The sequence below is a fragment of the Pongo abelii genome, chromosome 4 (assembly GCF_028885655.2).
Source record: "Pongo abelii isolate AG06213 chromosome 4, NHGRI_mPonAbe1-v2.0_pri, whole genome shotgun sequence".
Classification (NCBI taxonomy): domain Eukaryota; kingdom Metazoa; phylum Chordata; class Mammalia; order Primates; family Hominidae; genus Pongo; species Pongo abelii.
This window is the reverse complement of record NC_071989.2, coordinates 180,985,001-181,006,551: the sequence shown is the minus strand read 5'-3', so window position 1 is coordinate 181,006,551 and position 21,551 is coordinate 180,985,001. Positions and strand designations below refer to the sequence as shown.

Sequence of the window (21,551 nt, the reverse complement as noted above, 5' to 3'; positions counted from 1 at the left end):
CCTCCTGTTATTTTTTGGAATGCCATGCTCTGCATATGGAATAGCTATTTCACTTCTTTACTTTATTTATTTATTTATTTATTTTTGAGACAGAGTCTCACTTTGTCACCCAGGCTGGAGTGCAGTGGCGTGATCTCGGCTTGCTGCAAGCTCCGCCTCCTGGGTTCATGCCATTCTCCTGCCTCAGCCTCCCGACTAGCTGGGAGTACAGGTGCCTGCCACCATGCCCAGCTAAGTTTTTGTATTTTTAATAGAGATGGGGTTTCACCATGTTGGCCGGGCTGGTCTCGAACTCCTGACCTCACGTGATCCACCGCCTCAGCCTTCCAAAGTGCTGGGATGACAGGGATGAGCCACCGCGCCCAGCCTGTTTGGAGGTTTTAAATTACTGTTCAGTCTCCTTAGAAGTTACATCTATTCAGGTCTTCTATTTCTTCATGATTCAGGCTTGCCAGGCTGTGTTGCTAGGAATTTTTCTGTTTCATCTAGTTTATCCAGTTTGTTGTCATACGGTTGTTCATAGTACTCTCTGATAGTCCTTTCTGTCAAATCAGTAGTAATGTGTCCCCTTTCATTTCTGATTGTAGTAATTTGAGGTTTTTTTTTCTTTTTTTCTTTTCTTTTTCTTTCTTTTGTTTATTTATTTATTTATTTTGAGACAGAGTCTCACTCTGTTGCCTAGGCTGGAGTGCAGTGGTGTGATCTCGGCTCACTGCAACCTCCGCCTCCTGGGTTCAAGCGATTCTCATACCTCAGCCACCCAAGTAGCTGGGATTACAGGCATGCGCCACCAATACTGGCAAATTTTTGTATTTTTAGTAGAGACAGGGTTTCTCTGTGTTGGCCAGGCTGGTCTTGAATGCCTGACCTCAGGTGATCCACTCTCCTCGGCCTCCCAAAGCACTGGGATTACAGGCGTGAGCCACTGTGCCTGGCCATAATTTGAGTTTTTATTTTAGTCTGTTTATCTAATGAACATATTTTAAAAATTCTTTTGGATCTATATGTAGGAGGGAATTGCCATTTGGATCAATGGTAATGCTACGTTTAACATATTGAGGAACTGCCGGACTCCTTCCCAAAGTGCCTGGACTGCACATTTTACATTACCACCATCAGTGTATGAAGGTTCTAATTTCTCCATATTCCTGCCAACACTTACTGTTGTTTATCTTTTGTTTTTTGAGATGGAGTCTCACTCTGTCTCCCAGGCTGGAGTGCAGTGACGTGATCTTGGCTCACTGCAACCTCCGCTTCCCGGGTTCAAATGATTCTTTTGTCTCAGCCTCCTAAGTAACTGGGACTACAGGCGTGCGCCACCACACCTGGCTAATTTTTGTATTTTTATTAGAGACAGGGTTTCACTATGTTGGCCAGGCTGTCTTGAACTCCTGATCTCAGGTGATCCACCCACCTCAGCCTCCCAAAGTGCTGGGATTACAGACGTGAGCCACTGTGCCCGGCCTTGTTCATGTTTCTAATTCTGAGCATTCTAGCATGTGTGAAGTGGTATCTCATTTTGGTTTTGATTAGTGTTTCCTTAATGACTAGTAATGTTGAGCATCTTTTCATATGCCTAGTGGCCATTTGTACATCTTCTTTGGAAAAACATCTATTCAAATCTTTTGCCTATTTTCAGATTGGGTTATTTGCTCTTTTATTGTTGAGTGCTATGAGTTCTTTATGTATTCTGGATACTAGTCCTTTATCAGATATATGATTTGCAAATATTTTCCATTTGTGGGTTACTTTTTCTTTTTCTTTTTATTTGAGATAGAGTCTTGTTCTTTCTCCCAGGCTGGCGTGCAGTGTCACAATCATTGCACACTGCATTCTCGACCTCCCAAGCTCAAATGATCCTTCCACCTCAGCCCCCCAAGTATCTGGGACCACAGGTGTGTGCCACCATGCCCCACTAATTAAAATTTTTTTCCTTTTTTTTTTGTAAAGATGAGGTCTCCCTATGTTGCCCAGGCTGGTCTCAAACTCCTGGACTCAAGTGATCCTCCCACCTCAGCCTCCCAGAATGCTGAGATTACAGGCATGAGCCATTGCACCTAGCCTTTACTTTCTTGATACTGTCCTTTGATGCACAAATATGTTTCATGTTTATGAAGTCCAGTGTATCTATTTTTTCTTTGGTTGCTTGTGCTTTTGGTGTCATTTTTATCCATCTGGTCTTTTACTAACCCCCATATACCCTTTGACACATATTTAGAGGTTCTCAAAATTTTTATTTAAAGATGGGAGGATATGGAAATATTTTTTTAAAAAACACTCATTGAAACAGACTGCAGTACTGTCTTTAATAATGAAGATCCCCAAAGCTTCTGTGTGAATACTCAGGGCTTCTCAAACCATCTCTTGGTAAAGGCTGATGAGGATGATCATACATCCTACCAAAGCCCCTCACTCTTTGGTTTGAGGCAAGAGAAAAAGGAACACTGGTGATGAAATTTAGGATAACAAGGAGCATAAAAGAGGCAGTACTTCTGCCAATTTGCCCCCAAGTTTCTCTATCAACATCTTACAGTGCCTTTTGTTAAGGGGAGGAGAGATGTGGTCCCAGGGTCCAGGCCTCTTGCTCTTATAAATTCCCATTGAGCAGTAGTTCTCAAAGTGTGACCAGGGGTCCAGCAACAGCAGCAGCCTCTGAGCACTTGTTGGAAACCAGATTCTTGGACCTTGCTTCAGACCCACTGAATCAGAAGCTCTGGAGTGGGACCCAGTGTTCTGTTTTAACAAGCACTCTGCTGAACGTTCAAGTTGGAGAGCCATTGGTGTAGCATTTTCAGCTGGTACAACCTGGAGCCTGCCACCTGGAGAATGTGATTACTCATCATCTCCTGCCAAGTGTGGGATCAGGTACTTTTGGTAACAAGTGACAGCAAACCTTAAACTAACCTACTAAACAGCTGCAGAAATTAATTCGTTTGCATATTCTGCCTAAAAAGTCAGCAGGGAGCAGGCTTGTTCTCCGTTTTCCTGTGATTCTGTCTTCCTCTGTGTATTAGCTTTCTCTTCACACCCACTTCTCTCGTAGTTGCAACATGGTTTCCTGCAACCATCAGAGCTGTGTGCTTCCTAATTAGCTCCAGAGTGAGATGACATGGCATTCCACACCATCAAGCACAACTCACCAGCTTAGCTCTGATGACACCAGCCCTGAGTCAGGGCAAGAGGCAGAAAATTTTCCTGATTGGCTTAGCACCCTGCTTCTACCCCTCCCTTGCAGGGGATGGGTAAGTCCTACCCAGTTCTCATGGCTATTTCACAAAGGGGAAGGAAGAACTGCTGTATGTGGAGGGGGAGGTAGCCATGGTGCCCAGGACACCAGGACTTATGAAATGGCCTCTTCGCTGTTTGTCCCAAACCCACTGTTTTTTCCTTCTTTAATAATGCATCTAGAGGGATCTTTCCAAAGCAAAAGCCTGTCTACAACACCCCTTGCTTAAACCGTTTGGTGTATCTCCCCAGACACACACACACACACACACACACAGCTCTCCAGATTAGGTTCATACTTTGAGATGTTCAAGTTCTAGTTCTAATTGACCTCTAGCCTGCTGGATTCCCATCTTTGGGACCCCATGGAATGTTCCACCATTGCCCGCTTCCACGCTTTTCCCTGCTGCCCCACCTCTGCTTCTGTGTTCTGCCAGGAATGCCTTTACCCTTCCCCATGTGGTAAATTCACCCTTCAAAACTCAGCCTGGATATCTGCTTCCTCTGGGATAGCTCTAAGGCAGGTTAATGACTGTGTCCACAGGCTTCTGGGTTACACAGTCACCATGTGCCTGCACCACTCATCTCTACATCTCCCTCAGCTGGTGATCTTGGGGCAGGGACCTGTTTGATTCTCCCTGGGTCTTCAGTCCCCAGGCTTGGCACGCACTAGGAGCTCAGATAGTGTTTGTTGATCACATACTACTTTTGTGGCCCCTACTGTTGCCTAGCAAAGTAGGGCCCCTGGTAGACACTCAGTTGATAATTATCAATGCATTAAACTGACCACAAATCTCAATTCTTCAAGTCCTGGGAAAACCGTGAGCCACCTGCAAATATAGGCTACTTATGCCCTTGACAGGTTCAGGGAATCCGTCCTTTTAGCACTGGAGCAGTTTCACTTTGGACTTGATGAGGGCTTAGAGGCCTTTAGTTTTCGATCCTGAGGAGCCTGCCTTTATCCAGGAAGCAGGGGACTGGACCACTGGGACCTTCATCATGGGTGGGCACGGATTCCCCATCCCAATCAGAAGAATAGCTGTATCTGTAGCAATAGGTTATTCTAGGCCAGTTCTTTCCATTAAAAAAAAAACTAAAGCCTCTGGGTTGAATTAAAAAAATTAAAAAAATTAAAAATTTAAAAATCATGTTTATTTCTAATATACAATTTGATAATACATATTTATTGAATATAATACATAAAAATACAAACTACCTGTAATCCTCCTATGGGTTTTGTGCTTCCAGTCTTTTTTCTAAGCATGCATATTTAGTAATTTCCTAAAGCATTGAGATTATTATTTTATTCACATTTATTACCATTGTCCTAGTGCATTTTATACTGCTATAACAGAATACCTGAGACTGGGTAATTTGTAAACAATAGAAATTTATCTAGCTCATGGCTCTGGAGGCCGGGAAGTCCAAGGTTGAGGGCCCTGCATCTGGCGAGGGCCTTCTTGGCCGTTGCGGAAGGTGGAAAGGGCAAGAGGGCATGCAGGAGAGAGCCAGCAACTGAACTCACAGCCTCTAGCCCTTTTATAATCAGCACTAATTCATCATAAGGATGGAGCCCTCATGGTCTAAACACCTCCCATTACTGTTGGCCCCACCTCCCAACACTGTTACATTGGGGATTAAGTTTCCAACACATGCCTTTTGGGAGATACATTCAACTATTATTTTATCTGTTACTGTTGAGACTATTGTTTTATTAATTAAACCCCATGTATTTCTGCAAAAAACCCTGACAAGTTTATAATACCAGTCCCCTGTAGCCCTCCTGCCACTGATAAGCTGAAGGTAAAAATGTTAAGACCCAGATACTAAAAAAAGCAAGTAAGGCCTGGGAGTCAAACCAAAGCCAAGGAACTTAACCCAGAGCTTCCCAGCAGCCAAGGCAAAAAAATAAATAAATAAATAAATAAATAAAAGGGAAGCTCAAGGGGTTGTGGAGCTCTTGAACTGCAGAAGAGGAAGCAAGCCAGGTTGTCAGAATGCACGAGCTTTCCTAGTGCTGACCTCTGGAGAGGGCACAGGGACCTTGTGTAAGAGTGTTGTGTAAGGGACAGTTTCACTGAAAGATGCAGGAACTGCCTGGGTTTGGTCGCTTCTCATACTGACTCTTAAGAATAGCTGATGACAGGCTGGGCGTGGTGGCTCACACCTGTAATCCCAGCACTTTGGGAGGCCAAGGCAGGTGGATCACGAGGTCAGGAGATCGAGACCATCCTGGCTAACATGGTGAAACCCCATCTCTACTAAAAATACAAAAAATTAGCTGGGCGCGGTGGCGGGCGCCTGTAGTCCCAGCCATTCGGGAGGCTGAGGCAGGAGAATGGCATGAACCCAGGAGGCGGAGCTTGCAGTGAGCCGAGATCGCGCCACTGCAGTCCGGCCTGGGCGAAAGAGTGAGACTCCGTCTCAAAAAATAGCTGATGACATGTCCATAAATTGTTCTCAAATAGTTCTCAAAAATAAATAAATACATAAAGAAATTGTAGTTCTGGGAAGGCATTTCTTTGTTTTGTTTTGTTTTCCCTAGGAATCAGACTGAGAGGAAGGCATATTTTTGTAGGAATCCTAAGTGACGTGATCTAAGCATGAAACTTTCTGGTGATTCATTTGGTAGAGATTTAACAAACACATATTAACTGTGTGGCTTTCATGCTGTTCTTTCATGTAAGGAATCTCGTTTAACGTTCTCAATGAAGTTGGAGGCAAGGGATTATTAAGCCATTTTACAGATGGGGAAATGGAGGCTCAGGGAGACTGACTTATCCAGGGTCACATAGTCAGTTAAGTGGCACACCAGGACTGGACCCCAAGTTTACAACCTTTTCCTTTGTGTTGGCACCTTGTTGGAGAAGGAGGGAAGTGTCTGACCTTGTTACATATCCACGGTGTATTAGGACTGGGTCTTTTTTTTTCTTTGAGACAGAGTCTTGCTCTGTCACCCAGACTGGAGTGCAGTGGTACGCTCTTGGCTCACTGCAGCCTCCGCCTCCTGGGTTCAAGTGATTCTCCTGCCTCAGTCTCCCGAGTAGCTGGGATTACAGGTGCCCGCCACCACGCCTGGCTACTTTTTGTATTTTTAGTGGAGACGGGGTTTTGCCATTTTGGCCAGGCTGGTGTCGAACTCCTGACCTCAGGTGATCTGCCTGCCTCGGCTTCCCAATATGCTGGGATTACAGGAGTGAGCCACTGCCCCCAGCCTAGGACTAGGTCTTTATAAGTACCACCTCGTCTGTTCCTAACAGTAAATCCTAGAGCCACGTAATATTAGCCCATTTTACAGAGAGGATTGGCGGTTGTCCAAGGCCATACAGATAGCAGGCGTTAGGGAGGCTAACCAGGGGTTCCCAACCAGGGTTTGGTGATGGAACTTCAGGATGTGCAAGGATTCAGTAGAATGGCACAGGAACATTTCTGGGTGAGAGGGGAGAGGATGGCTTTCACAGAGCCTCAAAAAACTCAAACAAAAATAAATGAGAAAAACAGACCCATGAACTCAAGGAAAGAATCATAGTGACAGCTCACATAACTGAGTCCCAACCTGGGGCCAGGCACGTGTGAAGGCCTGGATGAGCTTATCATTCCCATGAGGGTTAAGGTATATCATCCCCATCTTACAGGTCGCCCAGCTAGTAAGTGGCCTTGCGTGGTCACTGAGCTTTGCTTCTTTTCCATCATCACCTCTTGTGGCTTGTTTTTTTCTAGCAGTTAGTAGAATTTTTCTTCCTCTTTCGTGGAGCTGAAAATTACTACAAGGCAGAACGATATGCTGTGCTTCAAAAGGTCATTGCCTGTTTCTAAGTCACCTCGGTCTGTTCCCTTGCCGCTGGGAACAAGCTGGTTGGGTGGTGGTTGGGTAAGAGGGAACAAATGAATGGATGATTGAATGATGAACAAGTGGATGGAGGAAGTACCTCTTCCTTGGCGTTTGGGATCAGCATGCATGGATCCATTTCTGATGACTTTTATTCAAGGGTGACAGGTCACTGTAGTGTTAGAGAGAAGTCTTGGGGAAGCTCAGGTCAGGCCCGTTGTTGATGACCAGGCAGGACCAGAGTGACCCAGAGGCTTCCTTCCTCCTCAGCAGGGAGTGGTGTGGAAGTGGGCCGTGCTGCCTTCCACAGCTCTCTGCCATGGCACGCAGCCCTCCACAGCACGTGGCAAGCCTGGCAGGGCCTGGAATGGTTGCTACCCCTGGAACCTAGTATCTCCAGTATCCCTGGCCCACGTTAAAGTCCCCTGTTTTATCTGCTGTGGTTTCTTGCATCCCAGCCTGGCTTATACCCCTAGTGTAGGCCAGCGGTGGGGTCCCAGTTCAGAGCAACGGCATCAGCAGCCCCATTTTACAGCTGAGGACACAGTCTCAGAGGATTGAAGTGACCTGTCCAAGGACACACTAGTGAGCAGTGGACCTGGGCCATGGGCCCAGCTGTGACTGGCTCCAAAGCCATGTATCACCACATCCTCATAGGACCCACATGACCTCAGGGTCATATTTACATTGCCAGGAGGCCCCTGGAAGGTAAGCCACAAACTGGAGGCCATCATCAAATTCCTGAGGCTGCTCCACCCTCCTCTGGCTGGAGAGCTGTCTCTGGTCCAGCTAGACCATGGCTGAGGGTTTCTTTCCTGTTTAGAGAAAGCGTGCCCCACTCTCCAGGGCCTCTGCTGAGCTGCGTTGAAGGAACTTCACAACAAGCGGGGGCCAGGAACTGGAAGCTAAGAGGTGATTCTTCCTGTCCTGAAGTTTGTGACGCCATCCCTCTTCCTCAACCACCTGTAGCCCTGCTTTAAGAAAAAAGAGGTCAGGCAGGGTGGCTCACGCCTGTAATCCCAGCACTTTGGGAGACCAGGGCGGGTGGATCACCTGAGGTCAGATGTTCGAGACCAGCCTGGCCAACGTGGTGAAACCCCATCTCTACTAAAAACACAAACATTAGCCAGGCATGGTAGCAGCTGCCTTTAATCCCAGCTACTCAGGAGGCTGAGGCAGGAGAATCACTTGAACCCCAGAGGTGGAGCCAAGATTGCGCCATTGCACGCTAGCCTGGGCGACAAGAGCGAGATTCTGTCTAAAAAAAAAAAAAAAAGAAAAGAAACAAGAAAAGAAAAAGCATCTATGCAAAGAGCCCAGAGTGGGCCAGAAAGAGTGAGAATGGGAGTGAACCAGGGCTGGAAGAGCCTTTCTTTTTTTTTTGAGACGGAGTCTCCCTCTATTGCTCTGTTGCCCAGGCTGGAGTGCAGCGGGTGGATCACGAGGTCAGGAAGAACCTTTCTACTGTAATTGTCCTTTCTGCCCCTCCACTAGGCTGGGAGCCCCTTGAGGGCCTAGACCTGGTTGTTCTCCCGGGGCCTGCAGCCTGTCAGTGTGAAGTAGGTGTATGATGAATGAATGAATGACCTGAGGGTTTGGAGCTCTGCTTCCAGTCCAGGAACAATCTCTCTGGCCTTGGTCAGTTCATCCCCTTTTTTGGCCTCCGTTTCTGCATCTGAGCTGATCTTCGAGGCCCTGATGTTCTGAGCCAGCAAGGTCCAGGGCTCTGGAAGACGGAGGGAGCCTGAGACAGGTGCTGGGATTCTGAGAAGACTTGGCCAGCTTGGCGGGGGGGAAAGGGTCCTGAGGTTCTTGGCTGTGGAGCATCGGAAACAGGGCAGCCGGCAGGTGGGCACCAGGCGCATAGGCGGGAGTGAGGAGGGAGGGTGTGGGCTTGGCTGAAGAGGCTGTTTGCTGAAGCTTCAGGTCTTCGTAGCAACTTAGTTTTCCTTCTTCAGAAAATGAAGCACCCAAGCGGCTCCTCTGGGTGTCAGAGCCTCCAGTGAGGTTTGAGGCCCACTGGGGGAGGGGGACGGGCTCCCAAGGCAGGAGGAGCAAGGGCTGGGGAGCAGGGGCACCCAGGCATTGGGCACGGGTGGACCCTGCCCAATGGGCCTGTGGGGTTCCCGTCTTGACGGCTGGGCAGCCCCACTCATTGTCACTTTGCCCTGTGTTTTCTGCAGATCATGATTGAGTTCTGTCCAGGGGGAGCCGTGGACGCCATCATGCTGGGTGAGTCTTACTTGATTCGGTGCATTGCCGGGACCAGACCACTCATTTGGAGTCCTAAGCCTGACTGCTGGACGGCTCTGTCTAGGACTGGGACCTCCACTCTCCCATTCCATCAGTTCCCATGGCCTCTTTGAGCACTTCTCTACTTTGTCTGCTTTTGGGAGCAGGGTTTGGGTTCTTTTTTTCTTTCTTTCTCTTTTTGAGACAGAGTCTTGCTCTGTTGCCCAGGCTGGAATGCAGTGGTGCGATCTCAGCTCACTCACTGCAGCCTCCGCCTCCCGGGTTCAAATGACTCTCCTGCCTCAGCTTCCCGAGTAGCCTGGGATTACAGGTCCATGCCACCACGCACGGCTTGTTTTTGTATTTTTAGTAGAGACGGGGGGGTTGGGTTCTTGAAGAGAATGCAGGACATTCGCTGGAAGACCGTCACTCCTTGTTCCAGAAGCCGTGTGTCCTTGAACTGGCCACTCTCCCTCTCGAGGCCTCTTGACCTAAGATGGGTGTTATGCCTTCTTTGTGGGACCCCACACACTCTCAGGAGGTGAAACCGAGATACCCGAGGAAGGTCTTTGAAAAGTGGGGATACCCACACATTCAGTAAATGCTCCATGGGGACGGTGTCAGGTCTCAATGTCCTGGGCAAGCTTGAGCAATAATGACGACGATGATCACAGTGAAATGTTAGTAGTGGCCATTCCTTTGTGAATTGTCACTATATGCCAGAGAGTGTGGTAGCCACGTTCCCATATGTGGTCCTCCTCTAATCCTCAGGTATAAAATCAGGAAGAGTATTTTATTTATTTATTTTTTTGAGATGGAGTCTCACTCTGTTGCCCAGGCTGGAGTGCAGTGGTGCAATCTCAGCTTACTGTAACCTCCACCTCCCGGGTTCAGGTGATTCTTCTGCCCCAGCCTCCCAAGTAGCTGGGACTACAGGTGCCCACCACCACACCCAGCTAATTTTTGTATGTTAGTAGTGATGGGGTTTCACCATGTTGGCCAGGCTGGTCTCGAACTCCTGATCTTGGGTGATCCACCTGCCTCAGCCTCCCAAAGTGCTGGGATTACAGGCAAGTATCACTTTTATTTTTTATTGGGCTGACACTTGAAAGGTTAAGGGACTTACCCAGATCACACAGGAGAGCTGTGAACCCAGGTCTGGGTGACCCGCTCCTAACCATGGACCATGACCCGTCCTGCAGCATCCCTGGCTCATGCCACCCTTCAGGGCAGTGAGTGCAGAGAGGCCGAGTAGAGGCCTGGAAGGTTGAGTGACATGTCCAGGATTCTGGGATGGCCCAGAAAAGGAGAGGCACTTAGGATAATGTCACACCATTCAAGGTATTTTCCCTGATTTTACCTCAGGAGGGAGCCAATCGTAGTCCTGACATAGTCTTCAATGCCATAAACCTGAATGTTGAAATCCCAAAAGAGCAAAATGCCTAAAGTCTCAAATCCTGTCAAATAAAATCCTGAAAGATCAAAATCCCAAAAATATAATTCTAAATTTTTTTTTTAATTCTTGGTATTTATTTATATTTTAAAGGGGAACTTGAGAAATATAAAAATAAGAAGGCACTTCATAGGCCACTTTACACCATCAAATAGGCAATAATAACATACATATGTTGCAAGCATAAACAGCTATAACAAGGATGTTTGCACAGGTGTAACAATTATGAGCAGATTGGCTGGGCGTGGTGGCTCGTGCCTGTAGTCCCAGAACTTTGGGAGGCCAAGGTGGGCTGATCACCTGAGGCCACGAGTTTGAAACCAGCCTGGCCAACATGGCAAAACCCAATCTCTACTAAATATATGAAAATTAGCTGGGTGTGATGGCAGGAGCCTGTAATCCCAGCTACTTGGGAGGCTGAGGTAGGAGAATCACTTGAACCCAGGAGGTAGAGGTTGCAGTGAGCCAAGGTGATGCCACTGCACTCCAGCCTGGGCAACAGAGTGAGACTCCATCTCAAAAAAAAAAAAAAAGAAAAAAAATTATGAGCAGATGACTTGTACCCATAAAGAGATAGGTCAAAAAGGGAGATGTATAAGTGCATATCACCAGGATTGGTGATTGTGTACACACAGCTTTATAGCTGTTGTCTGAAATACTGTAATGAACAACCAAAGCCTGTTGACGAGATTGATCAAAACCCTCAATGGGTCACTAGGGCATATGCAGATGCCGAAAGGGCCAGGATCTGGAGAAAGTTTATCTTTCACAAATGTGGATGTACCAAAAGGACATCCCTATGTTTACTGAGGAACTTTCAACATTTTTACATACATGCACAATGCTTACACACCAGCAATGCTGAGATAATACACTTTCAGGGAGTCAAATTTGCAACAAACGCGTAAAAGCAATTAGAACTCTCTCAAAGTCTCTACACCATTTATACCTCCAGTGTTGAAAATGATGTGAAGATGAAATACATAGCATAGTGAATTACAAAAAGTAATGCTATTTAAAATAGTGGGGAAAAAATATGTACATATATATATACACTAAAGACCATTTAGTTTTTTCAAATTTAGCATATGACCAAGTGTATTACAGAGAGAGATTATGGGCAGTTGCACAGAGACCATTCATAAGAGTTGGCCTTACAGGATACAACTATCCTGTGATTGAGATTTTTAGCATTTTAGACTTTAGGGATTTTGATCTTTGGGGATTTCAATATTTGTGATTATGGTATTTGAGATTGTGTCTTTTAGGATTATGTTCCAAACCCATCTCAGGAATGTGTGAAATTTACAGTAGTCCATCCCCATCCTGGGCTGTAGAAATGTAGGACCCACAAGCCTTCGTTACAGAGCCACTTACTGCCCCACCGAGTTCCCAGGTGGATGACAGTAGGGGGGAGGATACATGGCACACGTTATGTGGCTCTTGGGTGTGCCTTCTCTCAGCAGGCACTGCCTTTGAAGATGATCATTTGGGGGGATAGAATCTAATATTATAAAAGTGTAGTCTGGTATGAATTGAGACTTTCGGTTATAAGGAGCCAAAATACTCAAACTTTTTTAGGTGGGGGAAAGGTGGGGGATGTGGGAGGTGGAATTTATTTGCACAAATAACTGAAGACTTCAAGGATAGCTAGCTTCTGGCACAGCTTGTTCCAGGAGTTTTAAAGAGTTATGATAAGAGATGGAGCGCAGTGGCTCACGCCTGTAATCCCAGCACTTTGGGAGGCTGAGGCAGGTGGATCACTTTGAGCTCAGGAGTTTGAGACTCGCCTGGGCAACAGGGCAAAACCCCGTCTCTACAAAAAGTACAAAAGTTAGCTGGGCGTTAGTGGTTTGCACCTGTAATCCCAGCTACTTGGGAGGCTGAGGCTGGAGGATCGCTTGAGCCCAGGAAGCAGAGGTTGCATTGAGCTAAGATCATGCCCAGCCCAGGTGACAGAGTGAGACCCTGTATGAAAAAAATAAAATAATAAAGAGTTATGATATGGACTTGATTTCTTTATCTAACTCTTGGCCCCACTGTCCTCTGTGTTAGCCCCATTCTCATGCTGGTTTTCTGCCCTTGACGACAAGATGGTGTGGGAGCTCCAGCCATCACATCTGAATTCCAAGCAGCAGGGTGGATGAGAGGGTAGACCCATCCCTACCCCACACTGAAGACTCTTTTAAAGAGACTTCAGAAAAGCTCCACATGGCACCTTGATTTATGTCTCATTGGCTGTAGCATATCACACACAGCTGGAATGGAGGCTGGGGAATGTGGTTTTCTAGCTGGGTAGCCATATGTTCTGATACTAAAAAAAGAAGGGGAAAATGGAAGCCAGCTAGCACCCTCTGTGTCCCCTGGTATGCAGCTTAACTGAATGAGCTTAGCTGGAGGGGAGTATCAGAGATGGAAAAGGCATTGAAGTGTACTGTGTCCTCGACCTCATTCACAGCTGGGGCGTGACCTAGACTACAGCTCAGCCAGCAGACAAACCCTGCTCTGGCTCCCGTCCCAATTCTTCTCTTGGTCCTGACTGCTCCAGCCCTAGGCAGCTTTCCCCCTGTTGGTGGCAGCAGTTAAAGGAACATTTTGGGAATGATGATGTGCGAAGAGAAGCTGAAATGGGAACAGCTGACAAGTTCAGAGCCAGGTCCTCGTTGCAGCTCTCTGTTTAGGGTTGACTTTCCTGAAGATGCCTGCCCTGCTTAGAGGGGCTTTCTGCCCCTCCATCCATCTCCCCTTTGCCTCACGTGACTGGGAAGCATTACTGGCCTGAGCTTGGGGCCCAGGGGTCCATTCCCTGAGGTCCATTCCAGGTTTCTCTTTTTGGAGGCTTTGGGGCACAGGACTGGCTCTTTTGTGAGATGGAGAGAATACCCATGTGGTATGTCACTGTGGGGCCATTCTATGTAACACCCAGGGCCTGTTCTGATTGGAATAGATATGGTTGGCCATGCCTTGCTGGCTATTAAACATCTTGGGTCTTGGCCGGGCATGGTGGCTCAAGCCTGTAATCCCAGCACTTTGGGAGGCCAAGGAGGGTGGATCATGAGGTCAGGAGATCAAGACCATCCTGGCTAACATGGTGAAACCTCATCTCTACTAAAAATACAAAAAATTAGCCGAGCATGGTGGCGGGCGCCTGAAGTCCCAGCTACTTGGGAGGCTGAGGCAGGAGAATGGCGTGAACCCAGGAGGCGGAGCTTGCAGTGAGCCTAGATCGTGCCACTGCACTCCAGCCTGGGCGACAGAGCGAGACTCCATCTCAAAACAAAACAAAACAAAATAAAACAAACAAACAAACATCTTGGGTCTCCACCCTCTTATCGTGGAAAGGATGAGAGGCTAGGATTAGATGTGGTGTCAAAGGGGACTTTGCAATGTTGTAGTTTTTTTAATAAGGAGAAGTTATTCATGCATTGCTGTGTAATTGAAAACTATTTCTAAAAATGTATTGGACTCAAAAGGCTGCATATTGTATGATTCCAATTATATGACACTTTAGAAAAAGGCAAGACTATAGGCACAGAAAACAAATTAGTGATTACACAGGGACTGGAAATGGGAAGAGTTTACTGCAAAGGTCACAGGGGAATCTTGGAGGATGGTGGATGGATTTTGTATCTGAATTGTGATGGGGGTTCCATGACTGAATATGTTTGTCAAAATTTATAAAACTGTATACCTTAAAAAAGTGAATTTTTTCTATATGTAAATTATACCTCAATAATCCTGACTTTAAAAAGTGTATCAGGCCGGGCATGGTGGGTCACGCCTGTAATCCCAGCACTTAGGAAGGCTGCGGCGGGTGGATCACGAGGTCAGGAGTTGAAGACCAGCTGGGCCAAGATGGTGAAAGCCCATCTCTATTAAAATACAAAAATTAGCCGGGTACAGTGGCAGGTGCCTGTAATCCCAGCTACTCGGGAGGCTGAGGCAGGAGAATCGCTTGAACCCAGGTGGCAGAGGTTGCAGTGAGCCAAGATCACGCCACTGCATTCCAGCCTGGGCGACAGAGACTCCGTCTCAAAAAAAAAAAAAAAAGTATATTAGCTAGGCATAGTGGCCCATGCCTGTAATCCCAACACTTTAGGAAACCAAGGTAGGAGATTGCTTGCGGCTAGGAGTCCAAGACTACCAGCTTGGACAACGTGGTAAGACTCTGTCTCCACAAAACAAAAAATTATTTATTTATTTATTTATTTTGAGACAGAGTTTTGCTCTTGTTGCCCAGGCTGGAGTGCAACCATGCGCAACCACGCCCGGCTAATTTTGTATTTTTAGTAGAGACGGGGTTTCTCCATGTTGATCAGGCTGGTCTTGAACTCCCAACCTCAGGTGCTCCGCCCACCTCCGCCTCCCAAAGTGCTGGGATTACAGGTGTGAGCCACCGCGCCCGGCCAAAAAAATTTTTTTATGAACTAGATGAGTGTGGTAGCACACACCTGTGGTTCCAGCTACTCAGGAGGCTGAGGTGGGAAGACTGCGTGAGCCCAGGAGGTCGAGGCTGCAGTGGGCCATGACACACTACACTCCAGCCTGGGCAACAGAGTGGGACCCTGTCTCAAACAAACAACAAACAAACAAAACAAAATTAGGCTGGGCACAGTGGCTCATGCATGTAATCCCGGCACTTTGGGAGGCCGAGGCAGGTGGATCACCTGAGGTCAGGAGTTCAAGATCAGCCTGGCCAACGTGGTGAAACCCTGTCTCTACTATAATAGTACAAAAAAATTAGCCGGGCGTCGTGGCACGTGCCTGTCATCCCAGCTATTCGGGAGGCTAAGGCAGGAGAATTGCTTGAACCCAGGAGGTGGAGGTTGCAGTGAGCCAAGATCATGCCACTGCACTTCAGCCTGGGCAAGAGAGCAAGACTCCATCTCAAAAAAAAAAAGAAAGAAACACAACAACAACAACAAAAAACAAAATTAAAGAGTGTATCCTACCCACCTGACTGGGTTACTGTGAGGATTAAATGACAGTATGCACCGTGTCCTTATCCTTATTCCTGGCACATTATTATAAGGGCTCCAAAAATGGTGGTGATTAGATCATAATCATCTTCATCATCATCATTAGTATTTTCGTCATTCCTATTTCATTTATATCAGTAAATTAGACATGAGCAAGACACATTTTTGCCATTAAAAAAATTGCGGCACATATTCTAGCCCCGGACTCATCTTAAAAGCAACATAGCAATAATCCCCCTTTATTGCCTATTTTCCACACTGAGAACTGAACATGGCTGATGGCTGGAGCCCTGCCTATGTCGATTATAATCATCCCATTTCATAGACCAGGAAATGAAGGGCCAGAGAGCTTGGGCAACTTGCCAGTAACCACACAGCTAGTAAGAGGCAGCACCTGGGTACAGCCTTGGTCTGTGTGGTCCTGAAGCCTATGCAGGCTGTGATCCTGGCCCCTGGCTGGAGACACAGAGGTTCAGGATGAGGCCACAGGGACAGGGGGCAGGCAGCTTGCGGACTCCAGAGAGAAGGGTCCCTGGTCCAGGAGCCCTGGTCTGGGGCCTGGCTTCCCAGAGCAGGGCAGTTGGTACCTGCATTCCTGGCGGGCATGTCTATTATACCACCCCTGAGGGCCTGGCTGGGAGAGCTGAGCCTTGTGGATTCCTGTCCAGGCACCACTGGGCAAGCCGGACACAGCAGTGCTGTTGTAGGCAGAGGGAGGACTCGGAGCAGTGCCCTTTGGTGACCAGGCTTAGAAGCCGACAGCTTGGGAACCTGGCAGGCCTAGGGAGGTGGCTCCCCTGGTCACAGGGGTCTTGGGTAGCAACATTGACTCAATCAGGACAGTCCTGTGGGATGCGGAGCACAAGGCTGTCACCCTGGAATCTTCTCACTCCCTTCCTCCCACCGCCTCCACATTCTACCAGCTCCACCTCCCTAATCCATCCATTGAGCAGCTTTCATCCTCTCTGCTTTGGTGCGTATCTGGACCACTGTGATGACCTCCAGCTGAGCCCCTGCCCCTGCTGCCCAGGAAGCTCTGTGCTGCGCTAGAGGGAATTGTTTGTTTGTTTATTTTATTTTGTTTATTTTTTATTTATTTATTTATTTATTTTTGAGATGGAGTCTCGCTCTGTCCCCCAGGCTGGAGTGCAGTGGTGCGATCTCAGCTCACTGCAAGCTCTGCCTCCTGGGTTCACGCCATTCTCCTGCCTCAGCCTCCCGAGTAGCTGGGACTACAGGCGCCCGCCACCACGCCCGGCTAATTTTTTGTATTTTTAGTAGAGATGGGGTTTCACCCTGTTAGCCAGGATGGTCTCAATCTCCTGACCTCATGATCCGCCCGCCTTGGCCTCCCAAAGTGCTGGGATTACAGGCGTGAGCCACCGCGCCTGGCCTATTTTGTTTATAATATAATAAATGTTACAAGCATAGCTGGGTCTCGCTATGTTGCCCAGGCTGGCCTTGAACTCCGGGCCTCAAGTGATTCTCCAACCTTTGCATCCTAAGTAGCTGGCACTACAGGCATTGAGCCACTGCTCTCAGCCATGGGTATTTTTTTAAACGCAAAAATCAGACTGTGTCTGGCCCACTCAGAACTTTTTATGGACTGCCCACTGCATTTCAAATAAAATGTAGTGACCCAAAGGTCCTGCAGAGTCAAGGCCTGCTGACCTCTGACCTCGAGTCACTTTCCCTTCATCTGCCCCCTCCCACCACACGAGTCTGTTCCCCTTTCCAGGAATATTCTTCCTGCTCCCCACCTTCCCGCTCCCTGCCTGCTCAGACCTACTCAACCTGCAAACCTCAGGGAAGAAGGGCCTGGCCGTCTCTAGGCAGACATTGAGCGGTCTGCAGCGTGTGCATGTGGGCGCTTGTATCTCCCCACAAAGAACAAAAGGCTCTTGGCAACCAACCCTCTGGCGTCTCTGGCCCTTCCCCATCCGCATCCCCTGGTGCCACCACCAACAGCCAGTGGAAAGTTTAATAGGCAAAAAAGAAGAAAGAGAGAAAAAGCTTCCTCATGCTGAGAAAATGGGTCACCCAAGAGAGGGTCTCCCCAGTGGACACTTTTTTTTTTTTTGGAGACTGAGTCTCGCTCTGTCACCCAGGCTGGAGAGCAGTGGCGCGATCTTGGCTCACTGCAACCTCTGCCTCCTGGGGTCAAGCGATTCTCCTGCCTCAGCCTCCTGAGTAGCTGTGATCACATGCGCGTACCACCACGCTCAGCTAGTTTTTGTATTTTTAGTAGAGACGAGGTTTCATCATGTTGGCCGGGATGGTCTTGAACTCCTGACCTTGTGATCCCCCCACCTCTGCTTCCCAAAGTGCTGGGATTACAGGCATGAGCCACTGCGTCCGGCCCCAGTGGACATTTTGTAGACACCAGCTCATGTCAGCTATTGCCTCTGCTGGCTCCTTGACCTAGAGTGCCCTCGCCCCACCTATTCTCTTCCTTTGAGACATAGCCCAAATGTCATTTCCTCTGGGCAGCCTTCCAGTTCCTCCAGCTATAAGGGGTTCCTGCCCATTCTAACATCCCACATGCCTGCATCTCACTCTGTTCCAAGTATCACTTACCGTTTCCATGTCCCGTCTGCCTTCCTGCTCCAAGCACAGAGCCAGACACGTAGTAAGTGCACTCTCAGTGTCTGCAGACACAACAGATCTCTATGTCTCAGTCGGGCTTATGTTTACAAACCTGAACTCTAAAGCCGGAGCCTGGTTTGAATCTCAGATCTGTGACTTCCCACCTGCATGACCTTGAGTGAGTGGCTTAACCTTTCCAAGCCTCAATTTCCTCATCTGTAAACTGGGGACAATAATTGTGCCTGCTTCATAGGACTGCTATGAAGACAAAATGGGTCCGTGCACATGACGTGCTTAGAAATGAATCCAGTACACGGTGAGCACTCCTTAATATTGGTGGCTTTTTTTTTGAGATGGAGTATCACTCTGTCGCACAGGCTGGAGTGCAGTGGTACAATCTCAGCTCACTGCAACCTCTGCTGCCCAGGTTCAAGCAATTCTCCTGCCTCAACCTCCTGAGTAGCTGGGATTACAGGTGCCTGCCACCATGCCCAGCTAATTTTTGTATTTTTAGTAGAGGCGGGATTTCAACATCTTGGCCAGGCTGGCCTTGAACTCCTGACCTCGTAATCCACCTGCCTCGGCCTCTCAAAGTGCTGGGATTACAGGCGTGAGCCACCACGCCTGGCCTAATATTGGTGGCTTTTATATTTCTCCCTGGCGTGGGCCTGACATTTCAGTTTCCTGTGGTGAGTGCTTACTGAATTGACAGCCGTTCTCCTCCATTTCCAGAGCTGGACAGAGGCCTCACGGAGCCCCAGATACAGGTCGTTTGCCGCCAGATGCTAGAAGCCCTCAACTTCCTGCACAGCAAGAGGATCATCCACCGAGATCTGAAAGCTGGCAACGTGCTGATGACCCTCGAGGGAGACATCAGGCTGGGTAAGGGGCTCAGGGTGGGAAAGGTGGAGCCACAGGGTGCCTGCCTGGGGGTGTCGGCCTGGCCTCTGCAGGCCAGTGGGAGTGTGGACCTCATGGGGGTGTGGGCTCCTCACGCCTACACCCTCTTGGCATGTCAGCAGTTCTCCCCTTCCTACTCTTGATTCTTTCTTTTTTTTAAATTATTATTTTTTTTGAGACAGTCTTGCTGTGTCACCCAGGCTGGAGTGCAGTGGTGCGTTCTTGGCTCACTGCAACCTCCACCTCCGAGGTTCAAGTGATTCTTGTGTTTCAGCCTCCCAAGTAGCTGGGATCACAGGCGCCTGCCGCCATGCCTTCACGTATGTGTTATGTCTCCTCTTTGCATTTTTAATGTTTTTATTTTTTTAACCAAAATAACACATATGTGTGTCATCTCCTCACGTGTCTCCTTTTGCCATCCACCTGCAGAGACAAGCGCTTTGAGCTCTTCTCATGTGTACTTCTGCATTGCCAAATGATATGGCTACAATGCATTTTTTAAAGCAATGATCTTCGGCCTGGCATGGTGGCTCACGCCTGTAATCCCAGTACTTTGGGAGGCCGAGGTGGGTGGATCACCTGAGGTCAGGAGTTCAAGACCAGCCTGGCCAACATGGCGAAACCCCAATCTCTACTAAAAATACAAAAACTAGCCGGGTGATGGTACATGCCTCTATTCCCAGCTACTCGGGAGGCTGAGACAGGAGAATCGCTTGAACCCAGGAGGCAGAGTTTGCAGTGAGCCGAGATTGCACCACTGCACTCTGGCCTGGACAACAGAGTAAGACTCTGTTTCACGAAAAACAAAAACAAAAACAAACAAAAAAACACATAGTTGGTGCTCAATAAACAGTCACTTCCAGCATTACCACCACTTTAGCCTATGGTTAGTTACTTCAGCATCCCCAACTCCCAACCCCAACGCCCCGCCCGATGTGCTGGAGACCTGGCAGGTGGACCAGTCAGGAAGCCAACTGCCCATCTCTCACTCCTGCCTTCACCCAGCCCAGCATTGCTATTTCCTGCTACCGGCAGGCTGGGGGCCTGGTTCTTTCACTAGAGCTACCATGCACTGAGCCAGCATCTGATATGTGTTAACTCATTCCATTCTCAAAAGCCACTGATAACATCTTGCAGGACGGATTTGGGACCTAGCAAGACTGACTTATCCAAGGTCACATTGCTGATAAGAGGAACAACTGGGGTTCAAACCAAGGCAGCTGGCTCCAGAGCCTACGTGCTTAACCACTACCCTCTTGTCGCCTCTCTTAGTGGCAAATGATAAAAACCCACTTCCTAAGAGTTAAGGCAGACAGGAAAATGTGTACATCATGGAGCCAAATTGGAGAAGAAATACAGCTGGGTGGGCCTTAAAGTTAGTAGAAACCTGGAACATAAACGCTGCCAGGATCGTATCCCTGGCCCTTGGCTTTCTGTGCATGTAGGTTAGGCTCCCAGACCAACTCTCTCCACCAAGCTCAGAATACCATCTAGTTTCACCTTTCCCAGCATCATCTGCTGCTGCCTGAACCCGAACTCACCATTGGAGGCTTTGGCATCAATAATCCCAGGGGAGGGCTCTGACTGGCCCCACTTCGCCCAGATAGTAATCCTTGGACCAATCAGTGAGGCCCAGGCAGGAGGGGGTCTCCCACAGGCCCGGCTTGTCTTCAGTCTCTGGCACGGAGGGTGGGGTCACGTGATAACACGGAAGAAGCCCTCGCCCCCGCAATGAGGCAGTGTGGTGGGTGGGGTGATGGTTTTTCAGAGGAAGGGAGGATTTGGACTGGCCAGAAAAAATTTGCTGTCCACCTACTCTGCCCAGCGTATGAGAATCACACAGGCCCAGCAGAGGGCAAGTAAGTGAGGCAGAAGCTTGAGGGATGGGGAAGCAAGAACAAAGGGCTGGGTTGGCCGTGAGTGCGGGGAGGGTGTCAGGAAGACGGTGCAGTGTGTTGGCGAGGAGGCGAGTCAGTGAAGGCCGAAGGTGGGGGGTCAAACCGGAAGACGAAGCCCTTATCGAATGGGCACGCATCTCTAGGTTCCTAAAAAACGAAAGAAAATAAAAATAACCGGCTGGGTGCGGTGGCTCACGCCTGTAATCCCAGCACTTTGGGAAGCCGAGGCGGGCGGATCACGAAGTCAGGAGATCTAGACCATCCTGGCTAACACGGTGAAATCCCATCTCTACTAAAAATACAAAAAAATTAGCCAGGCATGGTGGCGGGCACCTGTAGTCCCAGCTACTCGGGAAGCTGAGGCAGAAGAATGGCGTGAACCCAGGAAGCGGAGCTTGCAGTGAGCCGAGATTGCGCCACTGCACTCCAGCCTGGGCGACAGAGCGAGA

The 21,551-nt window shown here is 48.4% G+C and overlaps 1 protein-coding gene across 2 annotated transcripts in view; it reads left to right on the top strand.

Moving 5' to 3' along the window:
- Positions 1-21,551, top strand: part of STK10 (serine/threonine kinase 10) — a 143,942-nt gene that overhangs the window by 52,082 nt on the left and 70,309 nt on the right. The window contains exons 1-3 of one of the 2 annotated variants that reach the window (XM_063724393.1): positions 7,943-7,966; positions 9,238-9,286; positions 19,037-19,186. In XM_063724393.1, coding sequence (XP_063580463.1) covers positions 9,241-9,286; positions 19,037-19,186 — 196 coding nt within the window. In that variant the 5' untranslated portion in view covers positions 7,943-7,966; positions 9,238-9,240. Of the gene's footprint in view, positions 1-7,942; positions 7,967-9,237; positions 9,287-19,036; positions 19,187-21,551 lie in introns of those variants that run through there. The other variant, XM_002816190.6, reaches the window with a different exon arrangement.